Source organism: Myotis daubentonii, chromosome 8 (assembly GCF_963259705.1).
Source record: "Myotis daubentonii chromosome 8, mMyoDau2.1, whole genome shotgun sequence".
NCBI classification, from domain to species: Eukaryota; Metazoa; Chordata; class Mammalia; order Chiroptera; family Vespertilionidae; genus Myotis; species Myotis daubentonii.
The window spans coordinates 85,381,798-85,404,705 of NC_081847.1; the positions used below are offsets into that span (position 1 = coordinate 85,381,798).

The window sequence follows — 22,908 nt, forward strand, 5'->3', positions numbered from 1 at the left end:
CCATTACTTCCCTATTTTCCCATTCCCATCTCCTACTGAATGACAAGTCTATTTATTAGAGCATAATGGAAACAATTACCAGCGGTACTCTGTTCAGTTGTAACTCAGAAACAAATATTCAGATTATAAAACTGAAGAGACATCAGTGTAGGAAAGAAAACAATGCCTTTGCAAGTTGACAGTCACTTTCCAATGAGAACAATGGCATGTCCTACACTCCTGTCTCTAGTGCCCTCATTCTCAAGGCCAACTCTGCACGTTCAGCAAAGTATGCACACTAAACAAATTATTCCTGTTTTATATTCCTTTTCGTTTGGAAAGGAATACTCTTGTCCCTTCCCAAGATCATTATTCCCTTTTAGAAACAAATCTTATCGCATCTCAGCCATTTGGCTAAGATCAAGGGTAGAAACAAATCTTAGATCAAATAAAAAGGAAACAAAATTTTTCTGAGAAGGAGCACAAACAGGAATAAATGCATTAAGAAATCTTCAGTTATTATAAAAATTTAAACACGATTATCATGTGGAACAGTTAGCCCAGGAAAATAGAAATCTCAACAACACAGCAAAAATAAAGTAATAACTCCAGAAGAACATAAAAATATTTTATAGAACTGAAATATTCATGGAAAGCCCAAAGAAAAACACTATCTACTTAAACGGGGCTTATTAAACAAATTAAAGATGACTTAATACTAGAACTAGGCAAGCTTAAATTCTACCAGATATTTTAAGGACAGAATTATAGTGCTGACAGAAATATCTTCTCAATACAAAGTATACAAAACTCAAGAGGCCCATTCAATTGATCTAATGCCATGCAATACTGCTGTAGTAATAAAAACAGCACACAAAAATAAACCAATGAAACCCAATTGAGAATTAAATATATAGTCAGACCTGTGTATATATGGAAGCAATATATAATAAAGATGGATCCAGAAAATAATGGAGAAAAAACAAATTGTACAGAAGATGGTACTAGGAAAATATGGGCCCATTTCATAAAGAGAGATAACTTACTACCTACTATCAAAGACCTACTACGGATGAATTACAGACTTAGATGTGAATGGCAAAACTAAAGTTAACAGAAGAAAATGTATACTGATAATTTGTAACATCAGCATAAGAAAGGACTTCTTAAATAAAAGCCTAAGAGCACAAAGCCGAGAAACAAAGGCATTTAATTACATCAAGATTAAAAATGACTGATTGCTCAACAAATGAAACTTTGGACAAAGTTAACAGACAGATGATAGATTGGAGGGAAAAACAAAAAACTAATATCTAGAATGTTATAAGCAATCCCTGCAAATGGCAAAAAGAGGCAAGAACTCCACAAGAAAACAAGAGTGGAAAATATAAAGTCACTTTAAAACAATATGCTATCCCTTTATGCCCTAGAAAATGTAAAGGAGTGGCAGGCATATGATGACATATAAGCCCTCATGTACTGCTCATGGGAGTATTAACCAGTCATTTTAGAAAACAACCTATAACCCACTATACGTATACACACCAAAGAAAAATTCACAGAAATATGCCTCACTGTGAAGACACTTCCTAAATGACTCTAATCCCTACTTCCTGATATTCATGATCTTGCGTAGTTTCCTCCCCTTGGATCTCGCTTCTAACAAAGCGAATACAGTGATAAGGGGCCACTTTTGAGATATGAGCTTACAAACAGATAATGGCTTGTGCTGGGCATGCTCTCATTCTTCTATTTGCTTTATCTGAGGAAAGCCAGCTGCCCTGCTGTGAGCTGACATATGAAGAAGTTCACCTGGAATTAAGGGAGGCCTCCAGTCAACAGCCAGCGAGGAACAGAGGCCCTCAGTCCAACAACCCTAGCGGAATTGAACCCTACCAAAAGCCAATGAGAAATCTAGGAAGCAGGTCCTTCCTAGTTGAGGCTTCAGATGAGACCACAGCCCCAGCGATAAACTCAACTGCAACATCATGAGACACTTGAGTCTGAGGCACCAAGCTATGCTGTGCCCAGATTCCTGACCCTAAAAGCTGTGAAACAATGTTGTTTTAAATGGCTAAGTCTAAGGAGAATTTATTATGCAGTAATAGATAGATGATATAAAGACATTCCTCCTTTGTGGTGTTGCAGTCCAGGTGACCATCTCTGCGGAACTGGTTAAGTAAAATGTGGATGTACACCATGGAGCAGTTTGAACAGCAAACACTAAGTTGTTCATTTAGCATCAGAGGTAACTCTTAGCAGTTCTGAGAGGAAAAACTAAAAAACTGAATGAGTTCTGTAACACAATTCTATTTATGTACATTAAAAATATATGTACACCTAAGACTATTTTGTACTTTGACACATACACATGATAAATACATGCATTAAACACATTAAAATGGCTACTTATGGAAAAGAACTTAGTTGAACTTATCATAGTAGGAACTTAACAAATATTAAATGGAATGAACAAACCATCTACAATTCCGTACTTAACAAATTTAATTTGCTAAAGTTATCTGCTTTGAGAAGTTGAATGCTTCGTTAGTTTTTACATTGTTGCCATTTGCAAATCACCACAAACTTAGCATGAAACAGCACACATCTGCTACCGTCCAGTTCTGGAGTTGCAGTGCAGGTTTTAAGGGGTTAGAACCAAGGTCTCAGCAAGCTGCTCTCTATTCAGAGGCTCTAGGGAAGAATCCATTTCCTGCTGGTTTGGGTTGTTCACAGGATTTAGCTCTTCCTGGCTATAAAACCGGGGTCCCCCCTTTCTTGCTGCCTGTAAGCTGAGGGCACTTCCCAGCTTGTAGAGGTCACCTCATTCTTTGACTCATGGATCTCTTCCTCCACCTTCAAAGTCAATAATGGCTTTGAATGACTCCTCATATTGCTTCTCTCTGACCCACCCTTTTGGTTTCCTCTTCTACCGTTCAGGACTCATGTGATTAAATTGGACCCACTCGGAAATAAAGGACAGTCTCCACATCAAAGGCCCTTAACTTTAACCACATCTATATCCGGTAGAAGATGTTTTCTTCTATTCCTATTTTGCTGAAAGTTTTTTCATGAATGAATGTTGAATTGGTCAAATGCTTTTTCCACATTTACTGAAATATCATATGGCTTTTCTTATTTGTTTTGTCAATGTGGCATATTATATTGATTGATGTTCAAGTGTTTAACAATATTGCATTCCTGAGATAAGCCCCACTTGGTCATAATGTATTATCCTTTTCGTATATTACTAGATGCAATTTGCTAATTTTTTAAATTTTTTTATTGATTTAGACAGAGAGAAGGAGAGAAGAGGAGGGAGGGAGGGAGAGGGCGAAAAAGAGGGAGAGAGAAACATCGATTTGTTGTTGCACTTACTTATGCATTCACTGGTTGATTCTTGTATGTGCCCTGACCGAGTATCGAACCCACAACCTTGGCGTATCAGAACAAATGTTCTAATCAACTGAGCTATCCAGCCAGGACAATTTGCTACTTTTTAAAAATATATCTTTCTGCTTTCTTTTTATATAATGTCACTATCAGGCTTTAGTATCAGGGTTATGCTGGCCTTGTAAAATAAGTTATCCAACTGCTTTTGAAACACTTTTATTGAAATATGTACTTTATGATGTAATATTGAGCAAAGACAGCAGAATAATATGCATCATGTGAATGAATATACATGCAGATGTTAATATGCAAAAAATAAAAATAGCAATCCTGGAAGATGAGATTATGGGTAACTATTTTACTTTTTTAATATATTTTTATTGATTTCAGAGAGGAAGGGAGAGATAGAGAGAGACAGAAACATCAATGATGAAAGAGAATTACTGATCAGCTCCTGTTGCCTCCACAGGCCCCCACCAGGGATTGAGCCTGAAACTTGGGTATGTGCCCTGACCAGGAATAGAACCATGACCTCCTGGTTCATAGGTCGATACTCAAACACTGAGCCACGCTAGCCAGGCTATTTTATTATTTTTAATTTAAAATTTTTAATTGAGTTTATTGGGGTGACATTGGCTAATAAAATTATATAGGCTTCAGGTGTACAATTCTGTAACACATCATCTGTATACTGTATTATGTGTTCACCACCGCAAATCAAGTCTCCTTCCATCACCATTTATTTCCCCTTTACCTCTTCTACCTCATCAGCCCCTCCCTTTCCCTCTGGTAATCATACTTTGTCTATATTTACTTATATTTTTAAAATAGGAAGAGCATAAAGAAAATGAGAGAAACATTTGCTTCAAACTGGTTGTCTCTACAGGGAAATTTCCTGAAAAAAAATAATATCATAAAAGATGATCTGAGGATAATATCTAATCTCATTTTGACCACATATATTTTATGAACACTTTCATGTGTTTAGATTTTTGACCAATATAAATATATCATCTATTTGAAAATTAATCAAGAACTAAAAATAGAGGCTAGTCATTAAATTGAACTTTATTGATTAAAATCTGATGACATATTAAAATAAGAGCAAACAAAAAACTGAGTCTCATTGTGGCATACTGTAGGAGTCATCGGCCCCAAATTAGAAAACCTGGGACCTGCTTCTAAGTTCCCTATTAAACTCTGTTCTCTTCAGCAAATAACTACCTCTGGTCTCCGATTTCTTATCTGTAAGTAAGTATTTTACACAAAATTATCTCAAATGCCATTTCTTGCTATAAGTTTCTATAATGCTGAAAAAGAGAAATTCAAGGCAATGTTAGGTTCTCACGAAAACAAAATTTCAATTATATTAATTGGACTATCTTACGTGCCAAATAATCAAGGAGAAGAGCCAGACAGACCAATACTTGAAATAAACCAAGGTTCTACCATGCTGAGTGTGGTGGTTTTTAAAAGATGAAAAATGTTTTAAGCCAACAGATCTTTCTTGTTTTAATGTCCTTGTATAATCTTCAGAAGATTTTCATTACACAATCACCAAAACAAAGTCAACTTTAAAAAGCCAAAGTGTTGCTTTGGCTCCATATTATCCCAAGAACTTTCCACCATCTGGCTGAAAATGTCCTAGAACAAACTACTGTTGGAGCAAGTTATTAATTTCATGTGAAGAAAAAAAAGACAAGCGCATGACCTTGCACTGCTCTGCTAGGGCCGAGTGGAACATTTGGATAAAGACAAAAGCCTTCATGAAATGGGTGTTAGTGTTGGCAAAGGGCAAAGTCAACGAACACAGAGGAAAAAAACATCCTCCTCTGACTTACTACTGGATAAGAAATGGGACAGCACTGTAAGTGGAACACAAGTTTAACAAAAACAACCAACAAGTTCAAAGGATTAATACCTAAGTTCAGAAATATCACTGTCTTGCCAACATGGAGAGTCTAAAAGTATAATATAAGGAAAGATTAAAAAGTGGTATAATATATTACAGATACTGCCAATAGCAGTGATGGCTAGTTTTAAAAGTCAGCAACATCAAAGACATGGTGATACTACTCATTTATCATAAGTCTTATCAGTGCAACAGACAGCGCCTGGAGTTAGGAGTAAGAAAACATGGCTATTAGTCTCAGAACTGTCGCTTGTTACCTCTACAGTTACCTTAACTGTCAACTTCATCATTTGTAAAAACTAAGGAAGTGGACAAATAAACTCAAATATCCACTCCATGCTTTCATGGTTTCTCAGAAACCAATACTATGTATGTAATAATGCAGCGAATGTACAAATACAGCCACAAATTTTCTTGAAATAAAGTTCAACCACCAAAAAGAGCTCTTAAAAATATTCCTAAAAAATCAAAAATAAATACTGATTGATAAGATGGATACACAATAGCTAAGAAAATATATCAAAGCAGTTATGTGGTTATCCAAAATGCAATCATACCAACTTAAAATGTTGCATTCATAAAACAAGAAACAATGAGTAATAAAAAGCTCTCGGGAATTAAAAATGATTGTTAAACCTTTATCAAAAGTTAGAAATGGCTTTTAAATATATGAAGAGATATTCCACCTCACCTGTAATGAGAAAATGCATACAAGAATCACAGTCTGATTTCCATTTTTAACTTACAAAAAAACCTATAATACACAATATTCACAAGGGTCATTGAAATGCATTTTGTGGGAATACAATTTGTATAATCTCTGTAGGAGGCAGTTTTTTTAATCAAATTTATCATACTTTGTCAAATTTTAAAATGTACACGTTTATTTTCAACTCTAGATATGTACAATGACTATATATGTATACATGCATAAAGTGAATTTATGTGTATGTAGTACATTCAGACAATGGAATATTATTCAGTGCTAAAAAGAAATGAGCTATTAAACCATTAACATGGAGTTAACTTAAATATATATTTATTACCAAAAGAATGAAGCCAATCTAAAAAGACTACATACTGTATGATTCCAACTATATGACATTCTAGAAAAGGCAAAACTACAGAGACAGTAAAAGGATCAGTGGTGGTCAGGGTTGAGCAGATGGAGGAGAGAACAGGTAGAGCACAGGATTTTTGGAGAGTGAAACTACTCTTATGATACTATAATGGTGGATACATGTCATTATACATTTCTCACACCCATTGAATGTACATTATTCACAGGTGACATGATCTTGTACAAAGAAAACCCTAAAGACTCCACCAAAATACTACTAAATTTAATAAATAAATTCAGCAAAAGTGACAGGTTACAAAATTAACAACCAAAATCAATGACATTTTTATACACCAATAATGAACTCTCAGAAAGATAAACAAAACAAAAACCAATCATATTATCCATTGCTATATAAAAAAAAAAGATACCTAGAAATATATTTAATCCAGGAAGTAAAACACCTATACTCGGAAAACTATAGGACATTGAAAAGAGAAATAGAGTCCCGGCAGGCGTGGCTCAGTGGTTGAGCATCGACTTATGAACCAGAAGGTTCCTGGTCAGGGCATATGCCCAGGTTGTGGGCTTAATCTCTAGTGTGGGGCACACAGGACGCAGCTAATCAATGATTCTCTGTCATCACTGATGTTTGTATCTCCCTCATTCTCCCTTCCTCTTGGAAATCAATAAAATATATATATATATTAAAAATGGGCAAAGGACTTGAATAGACATTTCTCCAAAGAGGACATGCACATGGCAAAGAGACATATAAAAAAATGCTCAAAGTCATTAATCAGAGAGATGCAAATTAAAATGACAATGACCTCACACCTGTCAGAATGGCTACCATCAACAAATCAACAAGTGACAAGTAAGGCTGGATGTGGAGAAAAGGGAAACCTAGTCTACTACTGATGGGAATGCAGATTGGTGCGTTCACTATGGAAAACAGTGAGGAGTTTCCTCAAAAAATTAAATATGGAACTGCTGTTTGAACCAGCAATCCCACTTCTAGGAATATATCCTAAGAATCCCGAAACACCAATCAGAAAAAAATATATGCACCCCCATGTTCATAGCAGCGTTATTTACAATAGCTAAGATCTAGAAACAGCCCAAGTGCCCATTACAGTAGATGAGTGGATAAAAAAGCTGTGGTACATTTATATAATGGAATACTATGCAGCTGTTATAAAGAAGGATCTCTTAACCTTTGCTAGGACCTGGAGATTATTATGCTAAGCGAAATGAGCTAGTCAGAGAAAGACAAGTATGTGATCTCACTTATATGTGAAATCTAATTAACAAAATATACTGATGAACAAAATAGGTCCAGAGGCATGGACACGTGGAACAGACTGACAGGTCTCAGAGGGGAGAGGAGTGAGGGGGCAGAAAAAGATTAACCAAAAAGTGTATATATATATATATATATATATATATATATATATATATATATATATATACACACACACACACACATATATCCCATGGACATAGACAATAGTGTGGTGAAGGTCTGGGGTGGGGCAGGGGCTTGGTGGAGGGCAGTAAAGGGGGGCGGGGAATGGGAGACATCTATAATACTGTAAAAAATAAAATAAAAAGATACAGTAGTTGGGAGAAACTGGCTGAAGGGTAAAAATAAATAAGGAAATAAATGAAAGTTAGGATCATTAAAAAAGAATCAACCAATGAATGCATAAATAAGTGGAACAAATCAATGTTTCTCTCTCCCTTCCTCTATCTAAAAATCAGTTTTAAAAGAAGAATGAGCACTGTTTATGCCTGGTGTTCTCTAAAGCTGAGATGGCAGCCAAGCACCCGCTCTTTGAGGGTGGAGGGTTGCTATTAATCACATGGCATCTACGAGCTGCACCTCAGGGATGCTTACTTACCTGTGGCCTGTTATTACCTCCAAGGCCCAGAAGACCAAGCTGAGGTGAAGAGGGAACATGGAAAGCAATTCCTAAGATCTAAGAGGACGTGAGAGTAACATCTGTCTGCTGGTGATTAAGAGGCCTGAGACAGTACTGGGGAACTGGCCTACAAGCTCTAGAGTCTGCCCTGGAATCGGAGAACCAGTTAACCAAGCTCCTGCTGGATGTGAAGACTCTAGGGCAGTGATGGCGAACCTTTTGAGCTCGGCGTGTCAGCATTTTGAAAAACCCTAACTTAACTCTGGTGCCGTGTCACATATAGAAATTTTTTGATATTTGCAATTATTGGAAAACAAAGACTTATATTTTTGATATTTATTTTATATATTTAAATGCCATTTAACAAAGAAAAATCACCCACAAAAATGAGTTCGCGTGTCACCTCTGACACGCGTGTCATAGGTTCGCCATCACTGCTCTAGCTTCTGCCAACAATGACACGAATGTCTTATGCTTCTTGGGAAAGAACCTGGATGAACAGAAGAGTAACATAAACTACCTGCAACATCAGCTAGCATAGCGTAAGAAACTGGAAAACCAGGCCCAGGGAGGGAGAAGCCCCACTGAAAACGCCTGCTGAAGTGTTAGGTAAATCGACCCAACAACTGAAGGCAACAGAGCAAGTAAGTCTTCCCATGGTAGGAGGTCCCCAAATTAGCTATTTCCGAATCTTAATCTCCTCCATTGGTCAGAAGACTGCTTTCCTTCATTGGTGTGTATACAAATAAATCTGGTTTTGCATTATTAAAAAAAATGTACAACACTAAGAGTGAACCCTAATTCACACTATGACTTTGGTTGATAATGATGTGTCAGTGGAGGTTCATTAACCCTAACAAATGTATCACTGTGGTGTGAGATGTTTATAGTGAGGGAGGCTGGGCATGTGTGAGGTGAGGGGGCATATGGGAAGTCTGCACTTTCTGCTCAGTTTTGCTATGAAACTAAAACTGCTCTGAAAAATAAAGCCTATTAATTTTTAAGTGTTATATTATTTAGAAATATAAAGGTAGGATAATGGCAGAGGTGGATATAAACCACCAGAATCCCTAAAGATTGAAAATTATTATCTCTGGGGAGGAAAGGAAATAAAGGAATAGACAAAGAGCGTTTGTTCTCATCATAAGCACTCTGAGCTATTTGATTTTTTTCCCCTCAAACCATGTGCACACATATAGTAACAATTTAAAATAACTGTGTCAGCATCAATGGCTAATATTAAATATCCAGATACAATGTAATCTGAATTATGCCTGCCTGAAAAGCAATTATTTTATAAAAAATTAATTTAGCCCTAGCCAGTTTGGCTCAGTGGATAGAGCGTTGGCCTGTGGACTGAAGGGTCCCGGGTTCGATTCCAGCCAAGAGCACTTGCCCAGGCTGCAGGCTCAATCCCCAGTAGGGGTTGTGCAGCAGGCAGCCAATCAATGATTCTTTCTTATCATTGTTTCTTTATCTCTCTCCCTCTCCCTTCCTCTCTGAAATCAATAAATATATTTTTTTTAAAGAGTGTGGCTATTTAAGTTAAAAAAAATAATTAATTTATATAGGTGGCATAAAAAAGGAAAAAAAATGAACTATTTGTTGATAGAATTAAAATTCGCCGTCAATGTCAAATCACCTCATCCATATTTTGCTATTCATGTATTAATAACAGTAAAAGAGATTAACAAAAGCATTCTGTACCAGTTTTGCTTTTTTAAACGTAAAAGTTCTTTGAAGGCAGAGGGGCAAGTTTACAGGGCTGAGCTACCTAAGAATCCTGCAAGTGGCTTAGGAAAGTCACTTCCCCTCTCTCTACTTCAATGACATGTATAAAATGAAAGAGTTAGAATAAGGTTTTTTAAAAGCTTAATTCTAGTTCTAAAAAGCCAATGATTATATGACTCTAAATAGCCTGTAACTTGTAAGGCAGCGGTTCTCAACCTTCTGGCCCTTTATTTTATTTTTTTAAAATATATTTTATTGATTTTTTACAGAGAGTAAGGGAGAGGAATAGAGAGTTAGAAACATCGATGAGAGAGAAACATCGATCAGCTGCCTCCTACACACTCCCTACTGGGGATGTACCCGCAACCAAGGTACATGCCCTTGACCGGAATCGAACCTGGGACCTTTCAGTCCGCAGGCTGATGCTCTATCCACTGAGCCAAACCGGTTAGGGCAACCTTCTGGTCCTTTAAATACAGTTCCTCATGTTGTGACCCAACCATAAAATTATTTTCATTGCTACTTCATAACTGTAATGTTGCTACTGTTATGAATCGTCATGTAAATATCTGATATGCAGGATGGTCTTAGGCGACCCCTGTGAAAGGGTCATTCGACCGCCAAAGGGGTCGCGACCCACAGGTTGAGAACTGCTGTTAAGGAAATATGCATATGCAGGCAAAATGGCCAGGATTCAGGACTCTGCTTCTGCTAATCGTCCACACCTAGAACCTGTCCTCCCAAACAGCCAGAGGAAGTCCTCGGAACAGCTTGATGCAAGAGAAACTGCCTTCAGTTCCCACACAGATCATTCAGCCTGTCCTTCTGAACCTGAGACATTATATCCTATGACCACTACACTTGTTAATGACCAAGTGCTGCTTCTTCTTGAGAAGTTTAAAATAGGAAAAATAACTCAGAAGCAAATTAATTCAATGTTTTTCTTGAATACTTAGTATGTGTAAGATAACACACTATAGAGCATTTGAAACTTTTTTACAAAGACATCTTCAAGTACATTTCTTTTGTCCTCTACACTACCCTGAGCGACAGAGTAGCAGTGAGAGCACTAGGCAGACCTCATCGCAGGATCAGATGCTCCCTCGCAGCTGCGGGCCCCGCCACTACAATGAAGGACTTGCCTAGCTGTTCCTTCAATAGCGATGCGAACTGGTCTCTCAACTCATACACTTCAGGTTCCATGTCTAAAATACTGAACAACTAAACTCGAGTCTTCAAATGTATTTTCCAAGTCACAACCTACGATCTATTAACGCCGATTTTACAATGAGAAAACTGAGGCCTGGAGGGACATTGATGATTAGTGGTAGAGCTAGGATTCAAACTCTACCTTCTGGATTCAGAACCAGTGGTGTTTTTTGCACTACAGGATACACCCTATACTTCTTGGCAACAGGTAGTTAAGCATTTATGAACAATGTGAGCACATATCTTTTAACACATTGTTTGCGGGTAGTTTTTATCGCGCGCTAACAGGTGGCGCGGGCCATTTTTGCTAATTTTTTGCGCAAATGGCAACGTTCAGTAAAATTACGATAACTTTAGTTTACGTATTTATACATTACCCGCATTCTACCGCTAGTCTATAAAAAACGTATTAATACGTGTCCCGCGCTCTACTACACTGGTAGAACGTATACATACGTAAAACGTGTAAACACGTTTCCCGCATACAATGTGTTAAAAGAAACATTTGTGGTGCTAGATATATTTTGCTCAGATTTCTTCAATAAACCAAGTTTAGGTTTACATATTAAAAATTATTTAACTGGAATTTTTCCCCCCAAAGCACCAGAAATCCATTTTCAAGCTAAAAATCTATTCTGAACTTAACATAAAAAAACTGTAATGGTACATAAAACACCATCATCTTTAATTCAGTGCTTATAATGTCATAAATGCCTAATTCCACCAGAAAGCTACAGGAGATGTTCACCTGACAGCATTAAAACTTCAATGCTGACGGGCTTTAGCCGCCTGCCTGCCGAGGCTGCGTTTGGAGACGTATGTGGGGATCAACACGCAGGGATGTAGAAAGGCATTTCCCCAACAAGCGAGGCCCTTCTGTGCCAGCCCTGGGTCCCTGCAGTTCCTTCACTCTCTTCCAACAACTTGCAGACTCCAGAAGGAGACTGTTTATGGCTCTTCAGGTTCTTAAACCACCTACTCAATGTTAGCGCCAAGCGTTTTCCATATTCAAATTTTCCGCATATTACATCTAAGCCAATACCTTTAGTCTAAGGGTTGAATCAATGTGCATTTGATATCATTTTATTACATTTCAATAATCCTGTGGATAAAGAGAATATTATAAAGATTCTTAATCAGTTTTATCCCCTCAAATACTTCCAAAATGTATTTTAGAGAAGTAGCTCTAAAAATATATTGTTTACATCCTAAAAAACAGGGAAACCTAAACACACTCAAACCTTTACTCCTGCTAACATTCAAGTCTTGATGCCATTGGACAGCATAGCTTCCCAGCCCTAATTTCCCACTAACCCTCTGCTCTAATCAAACTAATGCAGTGTTCTCATTGTTCACACCCAAGAGAGCCCTTTCTGCCTCTTTAATGACCCAGCCACTGCTAGTCACTACGGCTGGAAATGACTGTAGCATTCAATTGCTCCTCTTACTGGGCTACCTTTCTAGGTATCTATCCATCCTGAAGCTCTTCAAAAGCCACTCCTTTCCTTGCCCAGGGCCTAGTACAGCACAGACACACAGTATATTCACAATGTATGTTTTTGAGGATGAACTCAATGAAAAAGAAAGTATAGTGTGAAGGGATAATCTGGAGCAGCCATGGGCAAACTACGGCCCGCGGGCCGGATCCGGCCCGTTTGAAATGAATAAAACTAAAAAAAAAAAAAAGACCGTACCCTTTTATGTAATGATGTTTACTTTGAATTTATATTAGTTCACACAAACACTCCATCCATGCTTTTGTTCCAGCCCTCCGGTCCAGTTTAAGAACCCATTGTGGCCCTCGAGTCAAAAAGTTTGCCCACCCCTGATCTGGAGACTACTGAGATATTAGCTGACTGTCCCTAAACTGTCCCACACTAGTCAGCAGTTATAACTAATTAATCTTCCATTTCCTTAAACATTGTTAGATGTTATTTCTCAAGTGTTTCAGCTCCTAGTAGCCCCTTTCTACTACTAATAAGACATTGAATTTTTATAATATAATTATAAAACTGCAAAGGGCTTTGAGCCAGTATACTTGCAATGGAACATGCCTTAGCACAATGCAACCAAGATGCTGGGAAACAAACAAAATGCTGTAAGCACACAGAATAGGTTATGTCCCTACTGATTTGCTGATTCAACAAAAAATTTGTTGAGAACCAGGCTAACCAGAGTACCAGTGACACAGCAATGAGCAAAATAAATGCAGGCACAAGAAAAACCTTTGTTTTCATGGAGCTCACTTTCCAATTTTATTTGAGAAATACAAGTAAGAGAAAGGATAGATAATATGAAAAGTAGAGATGAGTATTCAGACAAAAAATAAAACGTGATAAAAGGCCAGAGGGTGAGAGGGAAGGCAGAGCAGCTCTTTCTAAGAAGCAGACCTTTGAGCAGAAAGAAGCCTGATAGACACACGGTCAGGACATAAGCCTACAGAGATCTGAGGGGAGAGATTTAAGGGCAAAGGCCTTGGAGGCAGGAGGAGGTGGGCAGGTTCCAAGTTAGCAAGGACACCAGCGTGGTTGAACTAGAATGAGTGGTGCGACGGGGTTAACAGACACCCTCTGTACTCGACAAAAAATAGACACACACAATCCCCGAAAAGGGCAGTGAAGGCAATCACTTATGAAAATCTCATCTTCACCAGTACTTAACTTATGAAAAAACTAGGTAAGGTTTCTTGGATTAAATTATAATGTAAAAACCTGCAGGTGAGGGCCAGCTGAGAATGATGTTCACAGGCGGGTGAGGGAGAGCGCACCCATGGGCCCCAGAGGAAGAGGCCGCCGGTCTGGCTGGCACAGAAAGACCCACTCTGAGCAGATGTCCCGGGGCTGTCAGAGCGGTGGCACCGAGAAAAGGAGGAGGGCCTGTCCTGGCAACGGCATCGCCATTTACAACTAACAGTGAGAGCTCTGAAAAAACTACAGCAACAAAAGCAGGCAAAAAGACATAAAAGGAAAAAAATCCAGTTCTCTTTCATAATTAAAAAGCATCACAAACAGTCTCCAAAACATAAGTTTGGGGTCCATACAATCTAACTGCTTCTGCTGCTAGGACCCCACTTGACCTGCACCACTGGTGGAGTCCCAGGGTCTCAGCCATTACAGTAACGCTAAGAGCTGACACACGGTCACACTCTAAGTGTGCTGCTTGCAGCTCTGTCCTGCCAACGCCTTCTTCTTAGGATCCCCTCTATTACTGTCCTGAGAAAAATACCTTTTCTTACTTTATTCCTTTCCCACTCACTTCCTTGAGATCAAGGAGCAGGTCTAATAATTATAGACAAGGCTTTACTTTTGGAAGACAATTCGAGAGGATCAACCCAATATAGACTGAAAAATGTCAAATCATAAGCCCATGCATGACTTAATCTTTACTTTAAATATATAAATGCTGAGAGGAGTTAAGGAAGGAATCCTGTAAGAAGGGCAATTTTAACCCACTGAAGATTAACAATCTCAGAGAATTAATATTTTATCAAGAAATCCAAACTGCAATATTGACTTAAAAGTCAATTTTCATCATTATCCCTTCAAATTCTGGGAGTTTAGGAAGTTAATTTAAAATTCAGTTTATAGATCTCTAAATATGTTCTCGATAATCACTTGCTTTCAATATTAACAAAATGATTTCACAGTCTCATTTCATAGTAAGCTAGTCTAGAATTGCCCTCGGTGGCCAAGAGAACCAGATTCCTCTTGCTGTTCGCCTGCGAGTGCAGCACTGGCGTGCCGAGGTTAACGTGAAAGTTGATACTGAGACTGCTGATGCTCAGGTGAGAGCATCCGGTTCCCATATGTCACTGTTCCTCCTTAAATTATAAGCTGATCTGTAACGCTGCACTATAGTTACAGTAGATGAAACACTGCGAGAGTAGTTTGCTTTCACATGGAAACAGTTACCAAGACAAACCTTGGAGGATGGAGTTCCAAGAATATTAAATCATAAGAAATTGTTTCAGCAGCTGGTTAAAGCTGAGTGTACGTAACACAAGACATCTGGTTGTCTGTGCATTTTCAGTTGATTTAAAAAGTATAAACACATTAAAACACTGAAATGTTTGATATATTACAACACTGTCTGCTTGCTCCCCAAGAGTGTTTAAGTGGCTGGTCTAGTCATTGTACTCAAGGCTTATTTACTAGCTAAAGGGATTTACTATTTCCATCCCCCTTAACTTCAAGATATATTATCAACCAAGGAAAAAAAGAAGATATTGCTGGTATTTGTAAGGACATAATGTAATAGAGGTAGTGCTGTTTCTAAAATTAAATCAGGAACACATGAAGCATCACACATACTATGACAAGTAAACAGCAGACAATGTGCTCTCCCTCCCACATCTGACCATATGTAACAGAAACCTAACCACAATGGCTTAACCAAAATAAGGGTTTATTTGCTTCACGTAAGAAGAAATCCAAAGATAAGCGATCTAGGGTTGGTGTAATAGTTCCAGAGTAACATCCATACCCCCTGCTCCCGGGACACTGTTCTTTGCATGCTGCAGTCATCGTCATACTTTTAAGATGCCCAAACGGCACCTCCACATACCAGGAAGGAAGAGAAGGACAAAGAGCAAAAAGCTAAAGGTAAGTGCTCTACAAGCTGCCGACTTCTGCTCACATAAAACTGGCCCAGACTGTCACAGGGCCACATTTCAGCACATTCAATTCCCAAGGTGCCTGGACACTAAGCTGGGCATACACTGTCCCCCAAACAGTACTGGAGATCTGTTAGAAAGGATGGTGAGGGCCCTAACCGGTTTGGCTCAGTGGATAGAGCGTCAGCCTGTGGACTCAAGGGTCCCAGGTTCGATTCCGGTCAAGGGCATGTACCTGGGTTGTGGACACATCCCCGGTAGGGAGTGTGCAGGAGGCAGCTGATTGATGTTTCTCTCTCTTCGATGTTTCTAACTCTCTATCCCTCTCCCTTCCTCTCTGTAAAAAAATCAATAAAATATATTTAAAAAAATAAAAATCATCATTCTCCCCTTAAAAAAAAAAAAGAAAGAAAGAAAGGAGGGTGAGGAAAGGATAGAAGGCATGCTAATCGCTGTGTCCATCGCAAGAGCTCATCGTGCATGGGCCCTGCCTTCCAAGCTGTACAAGCTCCAAACCACAACAGGGTTTGGCGGATCCCGTTTCTAAATCTACATTACAATTCTGGATGCTGCACTTATGCACAACAGAGGCCAGGAGCCCATTTCCCACAAATACCTGTCTTTCCTTTTTGAACTATAGGCAAATAGCACATTTCCAACGATATCCCCATGTAGATTGAGATTCTATGATGATGAATCTTAAAATCTACTTCTTTATTTAAAACATATTTTTTTAAAATATATTTTATTGATTTTTTTACAGAGAGGAAGGGAGAGAGAGATAGAGAGTTAGAAACATCGATGAGAGAGAAACATCGATCAGCTGCCTCCTGCACACCCCCCACTGGGGATATGCCCGCAACCCAGGTACATGCCCTTGACCGGAATCGAACCTGGGACCTTTCAGTCCGCAAGCCGACGCTCTATCCACTGAGCCAAACCGGTTTCGGCATAAAACATAATTTCTTTAAAATATGCATTTTCAATGGGGATGATATGACCCCCTCCCCAGAATAAAAATTAGTTCTTTAAGGTGAAAAACGTCACAGATATTATAATGATTCATGGTGCTCCAAGGGGGGAGGGGCAATTAAGAAAAAGAAGTCTAAAAGGGTTCCTCAAAGAGACAATTTTTAAAAAGGTTGACAGTAACTGCTCTAAAAATAACAAACATTTTGACTCACACTGGAATGGCATTCAGTTGTAGTGACAGAAATCCATTACCATAAACAAATACGGGTCTATGTTTCTCACATGAGAAGTCCAGAGGGCGACAGTGGGTAGGGGAACTAGTAGTTGATGACTTTGGTTCAGCAGCTCAATGGCATCAAAGCAGAATTTTTGGTGAGTCTCTTGGCTCATGGCGCCAAGATGGCCACATAATTCAAAGGACCATGTTCACATTCCAGACAGCAGGAAAGAGGGCTGTCAAGAACAGAAAGACAGGACTCCTGGAGGAGCCAGGTCCCCTTAAAAGAGCTTTACTCATACTTCCATGGAGAAATTCCCCCTACATCTCAATGACCACATCTACCTTCAAGAAAAGATAGACATGAAAATCCAAAACTGGCCATTAATCAAAGCAGGACATAAGAAAGAAGGGGAGAACAAATAATGGGTGAACTAGCTGCACCTACCACATATGAATTTGTTTCTAATTGCTTTTCTCTTAAACCCTTGTTAACAGAGATTTGTAAGTTCATTTATTACAGACATTAATCTAATTCTGTGCCTACCATATGCTTAGTATTATTAACAACTTAAAATTGTTTTGATGATGGATAGTCAGAGTTTAAATATTACTGGGCAAGAGAGATAAAAGAACTTTATGAATGTACTACCCTTAAAAGGCATGCATAAAAGTACTACACTAGGACCCACAAACTCTTCAACATCATCAATTACCATCTTCACAATACAAAGAAGATAAAACAAACCCTGATGTAGCCAGAACTTACATGAGTGGAATATCAGTGATTAACTGCATCAAACAGCAGACTAATTCTTCCAAAAGATCTTCTGAGTCAGAGCCTGATAAGATACACAAAAAGTTTGTTAACAAAGTATAAAATACAATGGAATTGTTTAGAAGTTCAGTTTCATTCCTAAAGAGAATAAGAGTAATTATTACATAAACTCAGACATTAATGCTGACCTCTGAATAAAATCCAAATCCTAAGTTAGCATCTATTATGATTTTCATCTACAGAGGAATTTTGAACACCAGCTATCAATTATACAGTTTTTAACATTTGAAGGTAACTATGACTCCTGTAGGCCAGTAGTGTTCAAGCTTCTTATAGTGCACTATGTTTTTTCAAATGAAATCTTACATACTAAGCCAAATATATAAAATACATGAAAGCCCTGATCAGTTTGGCTCAGTGGCTAGAGCGTCGGCCTGTGGACTGACGAGTCCCAGGTTCGATTCCGGTCAAGGGCATGTACCTTGGTTGCGGGCACATCCCCAGTAGGGGGTGTGCAGGAGGCAGCTGATGGATGTTCTCTCTCATGGATGTTTCTAACTCTCTATCCCTCTCCCTTCCTCTCTGTAAAAAATCAATAAAATATATTTTAAAATAAATAAATAAAATAAAATGCATGAAAAAGCAAGCTGCTCTAGCTGCTTTGTTTGAATCAGGAGTAGACACCCCTCAGCCCCCTAAATATCTGGCCTTGCCCTTGCTCTTCTTGATAGACCTCAAGAACCTTTTCTGAACCCGTGGGGACTCCACAGATGACAGACTGAAACCGGGTAAGAGGCCAGACACCTACCTTTTCACAGACAAAAAGCCAAAGGTAAAGTGGATTTCCAAGTCCTATGAACAAGTGGCAAAGGCAGGTTACAAATCACCCTCCCAGTGGAAATGCCCCTCTGTCCCATACCGCTCTGAGTGACGTCTGGCTTTGGACAATACTGAGACACCTGCTCTTTCTTCCCCAGCTCCTATGACACCCTATTTCTAACCCACCTCTCTCTCTATTCATTCCCAGTACCCACTTCCTCGGAATGCCCTTCAACTACTGGTACGCTCCTCAGAGTGCCACCACTGGCTTTCTTCTCCTCATCTCGCTCCCCATGACCTCCCTTACTAGTCATCACTTGTATGCTGGCGATTCCTACAGTTTTCCTCTTGTCTCTCCACTGAACTTCATCTTTATATCCAATTTGTCTGCTGACCATCGCCACCTAGATCAGCGGTTCTCAACCTGTGGGTCGCGACCCCTTTGGCCCTTTCACAGGGGTCGCCTAAGACCATCCTGCATATCAGATATTTACATTACAATTCATAACAGTAGCAACATTACAGTTATGAAGTAGCAACGAAAATAATTTTATGGTTGGGTCACCACATGAGGAACTGTATTTAAAGGGCCAGAAGGTTGAGAACCACTGACCTAGATGCATCACCAGTACTCAAGCTCATTACGTTCAAAACTAAACTCATTTGTCCCAACGCTTCAAATCCACTTCCTTGTTCTTTATTCTCCTTTTCGGTGACTACATCAGTGAACCCAAACCCAAAACACAGACTATTCTCTCTCTTATTCATCTCAAGGTCCTATCAATTACACAGTCACCTCTCTGTCATTTACTCGTTTCTTCATTTCCTGTCATGCCTTCATTCATTATTGCATGATCTCGGTTCAGTTAAACAAGTTTATTAAATTAAAACTCCTAAACTTCTTTAAACCTTCCTACTAGTATTCCTACAAATTTGCTCCTCTCCAATCCAAACTCCAGATTATCAGAGGGACCTAACTACAGTCCATCCTTTCATTCTCCTGCCTTAGACCTTTATAATTGCTTTAAGCTGATTACTATGCATCAGAAAGAACTCCAAGCTCCAAAGTGCAGCATGCCAGACCCTTCGAGATACAGGCCCTGCATCCCTTTCTACCTTTATCTCCCACCATTGTTCCTTTCACAATTTATATTCCAGCGATACCAAACTACCTGCTACATGCCACTTTATGCCTCCTCAATAACATTCTGCCTGGAATACCCTCCAACAATAAAAATCTAATTTTTTAAAAAAGCCAATTTTTATCTACCTGAACCATCCTAAATCTTCATTTCCTCCATAAAACCCAACTCTCTTGCCTCCCCTTGAACAAAAATAATCATCTAGGCCGCATCTATGCCTTGTTCATATGACTTTCACTGAATAATTTGGTTACATTGTATCATAATTTCTCTCTACATGTAAGCAGGCTTCTGTTGGACTCTGTATTTCTCAAGGATGATGACCAAGAGCTTGGCATGTGATGTGTACTCAATACATGTTTGCTCAACTGAACCCAGCTGTCTAAGTATAAATCTAATGGTTATTTCCAAAGCATCAAAGCACTTGGAGTCTCGAAAAAATTTAGCAATTCTTTTTTCTAGACCACAATCACCTTAGTAGTCAGGAATTATGCAGAAACCCCTTCCTGCCTTGCCATAAATAGAACTGGCACAGCAACCCTCTGAGAGGTGAGTGCCAAGGTTGAAGAGAACATGAAGTCACAATGAACACACCGATCAAGGCTAAGAAGAATGAACACACAGCAAGATCAAGTTCAATAACCACATTAAATCTCACTCTAAAAGAGGTAGGCTTATTAGCTCAACGAGTGAAGAAAGTAAAACAAGGAAATAAGTAACATTTGTCTCTGAGGCTACACAACAAGTAGATCTAACTGAAATCCTCCTCATTGTCAAAGCTGTCCAACATAACCCACGTGAATTAACAACCTATTCCAACAAGCTCATTTGCTGACATATAATATATATTCAATACGTTTGTTGAACTATCATTCCCTGACTCATCCTACAGAATGAATTGACCCAGACCCAAGAAGAACATTTAAAATCTTCACTGATTCCTTAAAGATCATTTCAGACCAAACGAGTTGGACAGTTTAATAACATACTCTAATTTAGCCAAGCAGCCAGCCGTGTTTTAATTACAGAAGGTGAAGAAACAAGCACTCAGGACTCACAGATGGTGCCTGATCGTTCTATTTTTCTTCCAGGGGTGTAAACACATCTGATTTTTAAATCTTAAAATGGTGACGAGAACTCTCTATCCAATTCTATGTGCCATCCAAATCATGACCTCGGCCAAGTTTACAGCTGGGTCAATTAAAGAATATATTCACAGCTTTGTTATCAATTTAACATAATGAAAATGATAAAAAAAAAAAAAGAATACTTCATACAAGTAAAATGTAACATATCAAGGCCAAAGCTCTAACAAAACAAAAGACAAGAATAAAGAATTTCCAGCTGAAATCTCTGACAACTTTCATTTACTTTAAGAAGAAAGTCCTGCAGAATACTATATGCTTGTTCTGAACTAATCTAGAAGCAAATAATTGCATATCAAGTGAAGAATGATGCGATTTGACTGCTTAGCAGGTTTGACATCAAGCAAAAGTCACTCCTACTGCTTTATTTTCCAAGTAGTACTTATATCATTCAGCTTTCATATGAGGATAAATATCTTTCTTATTTCCAGTAAAAATAAGTAAATATAAAGTCTTCTGCCAGAAATTATGTAACTCACTCATGCATCTCAAGAAAGATGATCTTAAAAGTCCTTGAAATTTGAAAGACACAGTAAACTGAGGTTCTTTGAGCAAAGGACTTTACAGAAATTCAGTATGTTTATTGTACTGTGAAATTTACAACCCAGTTTTATCTCTTTAAGAGTTTTAAATTGCCTCTACAGCTGCAGTCAAATATTTTAGTAGTTTAAATCTTAGCTTCTGGATAAAATATTAATAGCTAACATTTGAGAACTCTACCCTTGAAGAGGCACTGTGTTATTTCATTCTCTTTACCCACATTAATCCTGATAATAACTATTAAGGTGCAGGTATGATCATCATCCTTTTACAGATGAAGAATCAAGGCCCACTGATATTAGTTTACTTACAGTAAGGGGCAGAGCCCAGATTTGAACCCAAATCCAGACTCCCAAAAAAATGAAAAGAAAAAAACAACCTAATGAATTATTTTTTCTATTTTTTATTTTTATTACTGAGAGTATTACAGATGTCCCCCAGTGCCCCCGCCTCCCCGCCACCAACTGCCCTGCTCCACCCAGCCTGCCCTGCCCCTGTCCTTCACCACCCTACTGTCCATGTCCAAGGGCAATGAATATATGCCTATACATTCTTTGGTTAATCTCTTCCTGTCCCCTTTCCCTCTGAGATTCATCAGTCTGTTCCATATTTTCATTATTTTTAAAGACCTCTTATTATACAAAGTTGGGGGGAAAATCCAGTCAAGCATTCCATGTTTCACTGAAGACTCTAAATATAAATCCCCTGGTAAGAGAGTACTATGAACCACACTAGGAAAGAAATCTGAAATACCACATATTAGTTTACACATCCAGGTGATATATTATACATTTGCCAACGCATACTGGAAGTCCTTGACTTAAATATCCAATTTGGAAGTAATTTCACACAACAAATAAATATAAACTATTATTATCAGTATTATGCAAACTGAAATCTCACCCCTATCCCTAGGGTTCTCTCACTCTAAAGCCCTAACCCCACGTCTCTGATCTCTATGAGCGTCACCAGAGGAAGAAGCAAAGAAAGACAAGGTGATATTTGTGGTCCTAACAGCTCCAATAATCCATACCTGAAACTAAGCTTCGGTTCCTGTTCTTTCTGTTCGGCACCCTCCGGTACCAAACGGTAAGATACCGCGCTCTCATTTTGGCCTTAGGGGGTGGACCAGAGCATAGTAAAATCATGTCATAATCAAACGTCTTCCATCAGAGTGGGAGGGGAGAGAAGGCAAAATGATTTTTAAAAACCACTCACTTGAAGAAGAGAAAAAACAGTGCTGGTGGAAAACAAAGAAGTGGCCAGAAAAAAGAAACACATGGGTCATTTAAATCAGGTTACATGTAATTATTAAAAAATATATTAACAGATAGAGAGTTAATCTTTGTTGTTTTGTTTACATTAGTAAAGTCAAGCTGTTATTTCTCAATGCTGCCCAATACCACACTGTGCCATATACAAGCACTAAAAAACTCAATCAAGAAATAACAGAGCAAGAGAAACCAAGATGGTG

At 38.5% G+C, this 22,908-nt stretch overlaps 1 protein-coding gene across 10 annotated transcripts in view; it reads right to left on the reverse strand.

Annotated features, from left to right (window-relative positions):
- The window catches only part of DYM (dymeclin), a 259,645-nt gene that overhangs the window by 173,627 nt on the left and 63,110 nt on the right, over positions 1 to 22,908 (reverse strand). For all 10 annotated transcript variants that reach the window (XM_059707262.1, XM_059707264.1, XM_059707261.1 and 7 more), the window contains one exon: positions 17,780 to 17,852. In XM_059707262.1, coding sequence (XP_059563245.1) covers positions 17,780 to 17,852 — 73 coding nt within the window. The remainder of the gene's footprint in view (positions 1 to 17,779; positions 17,853 to 22,908) is intronic.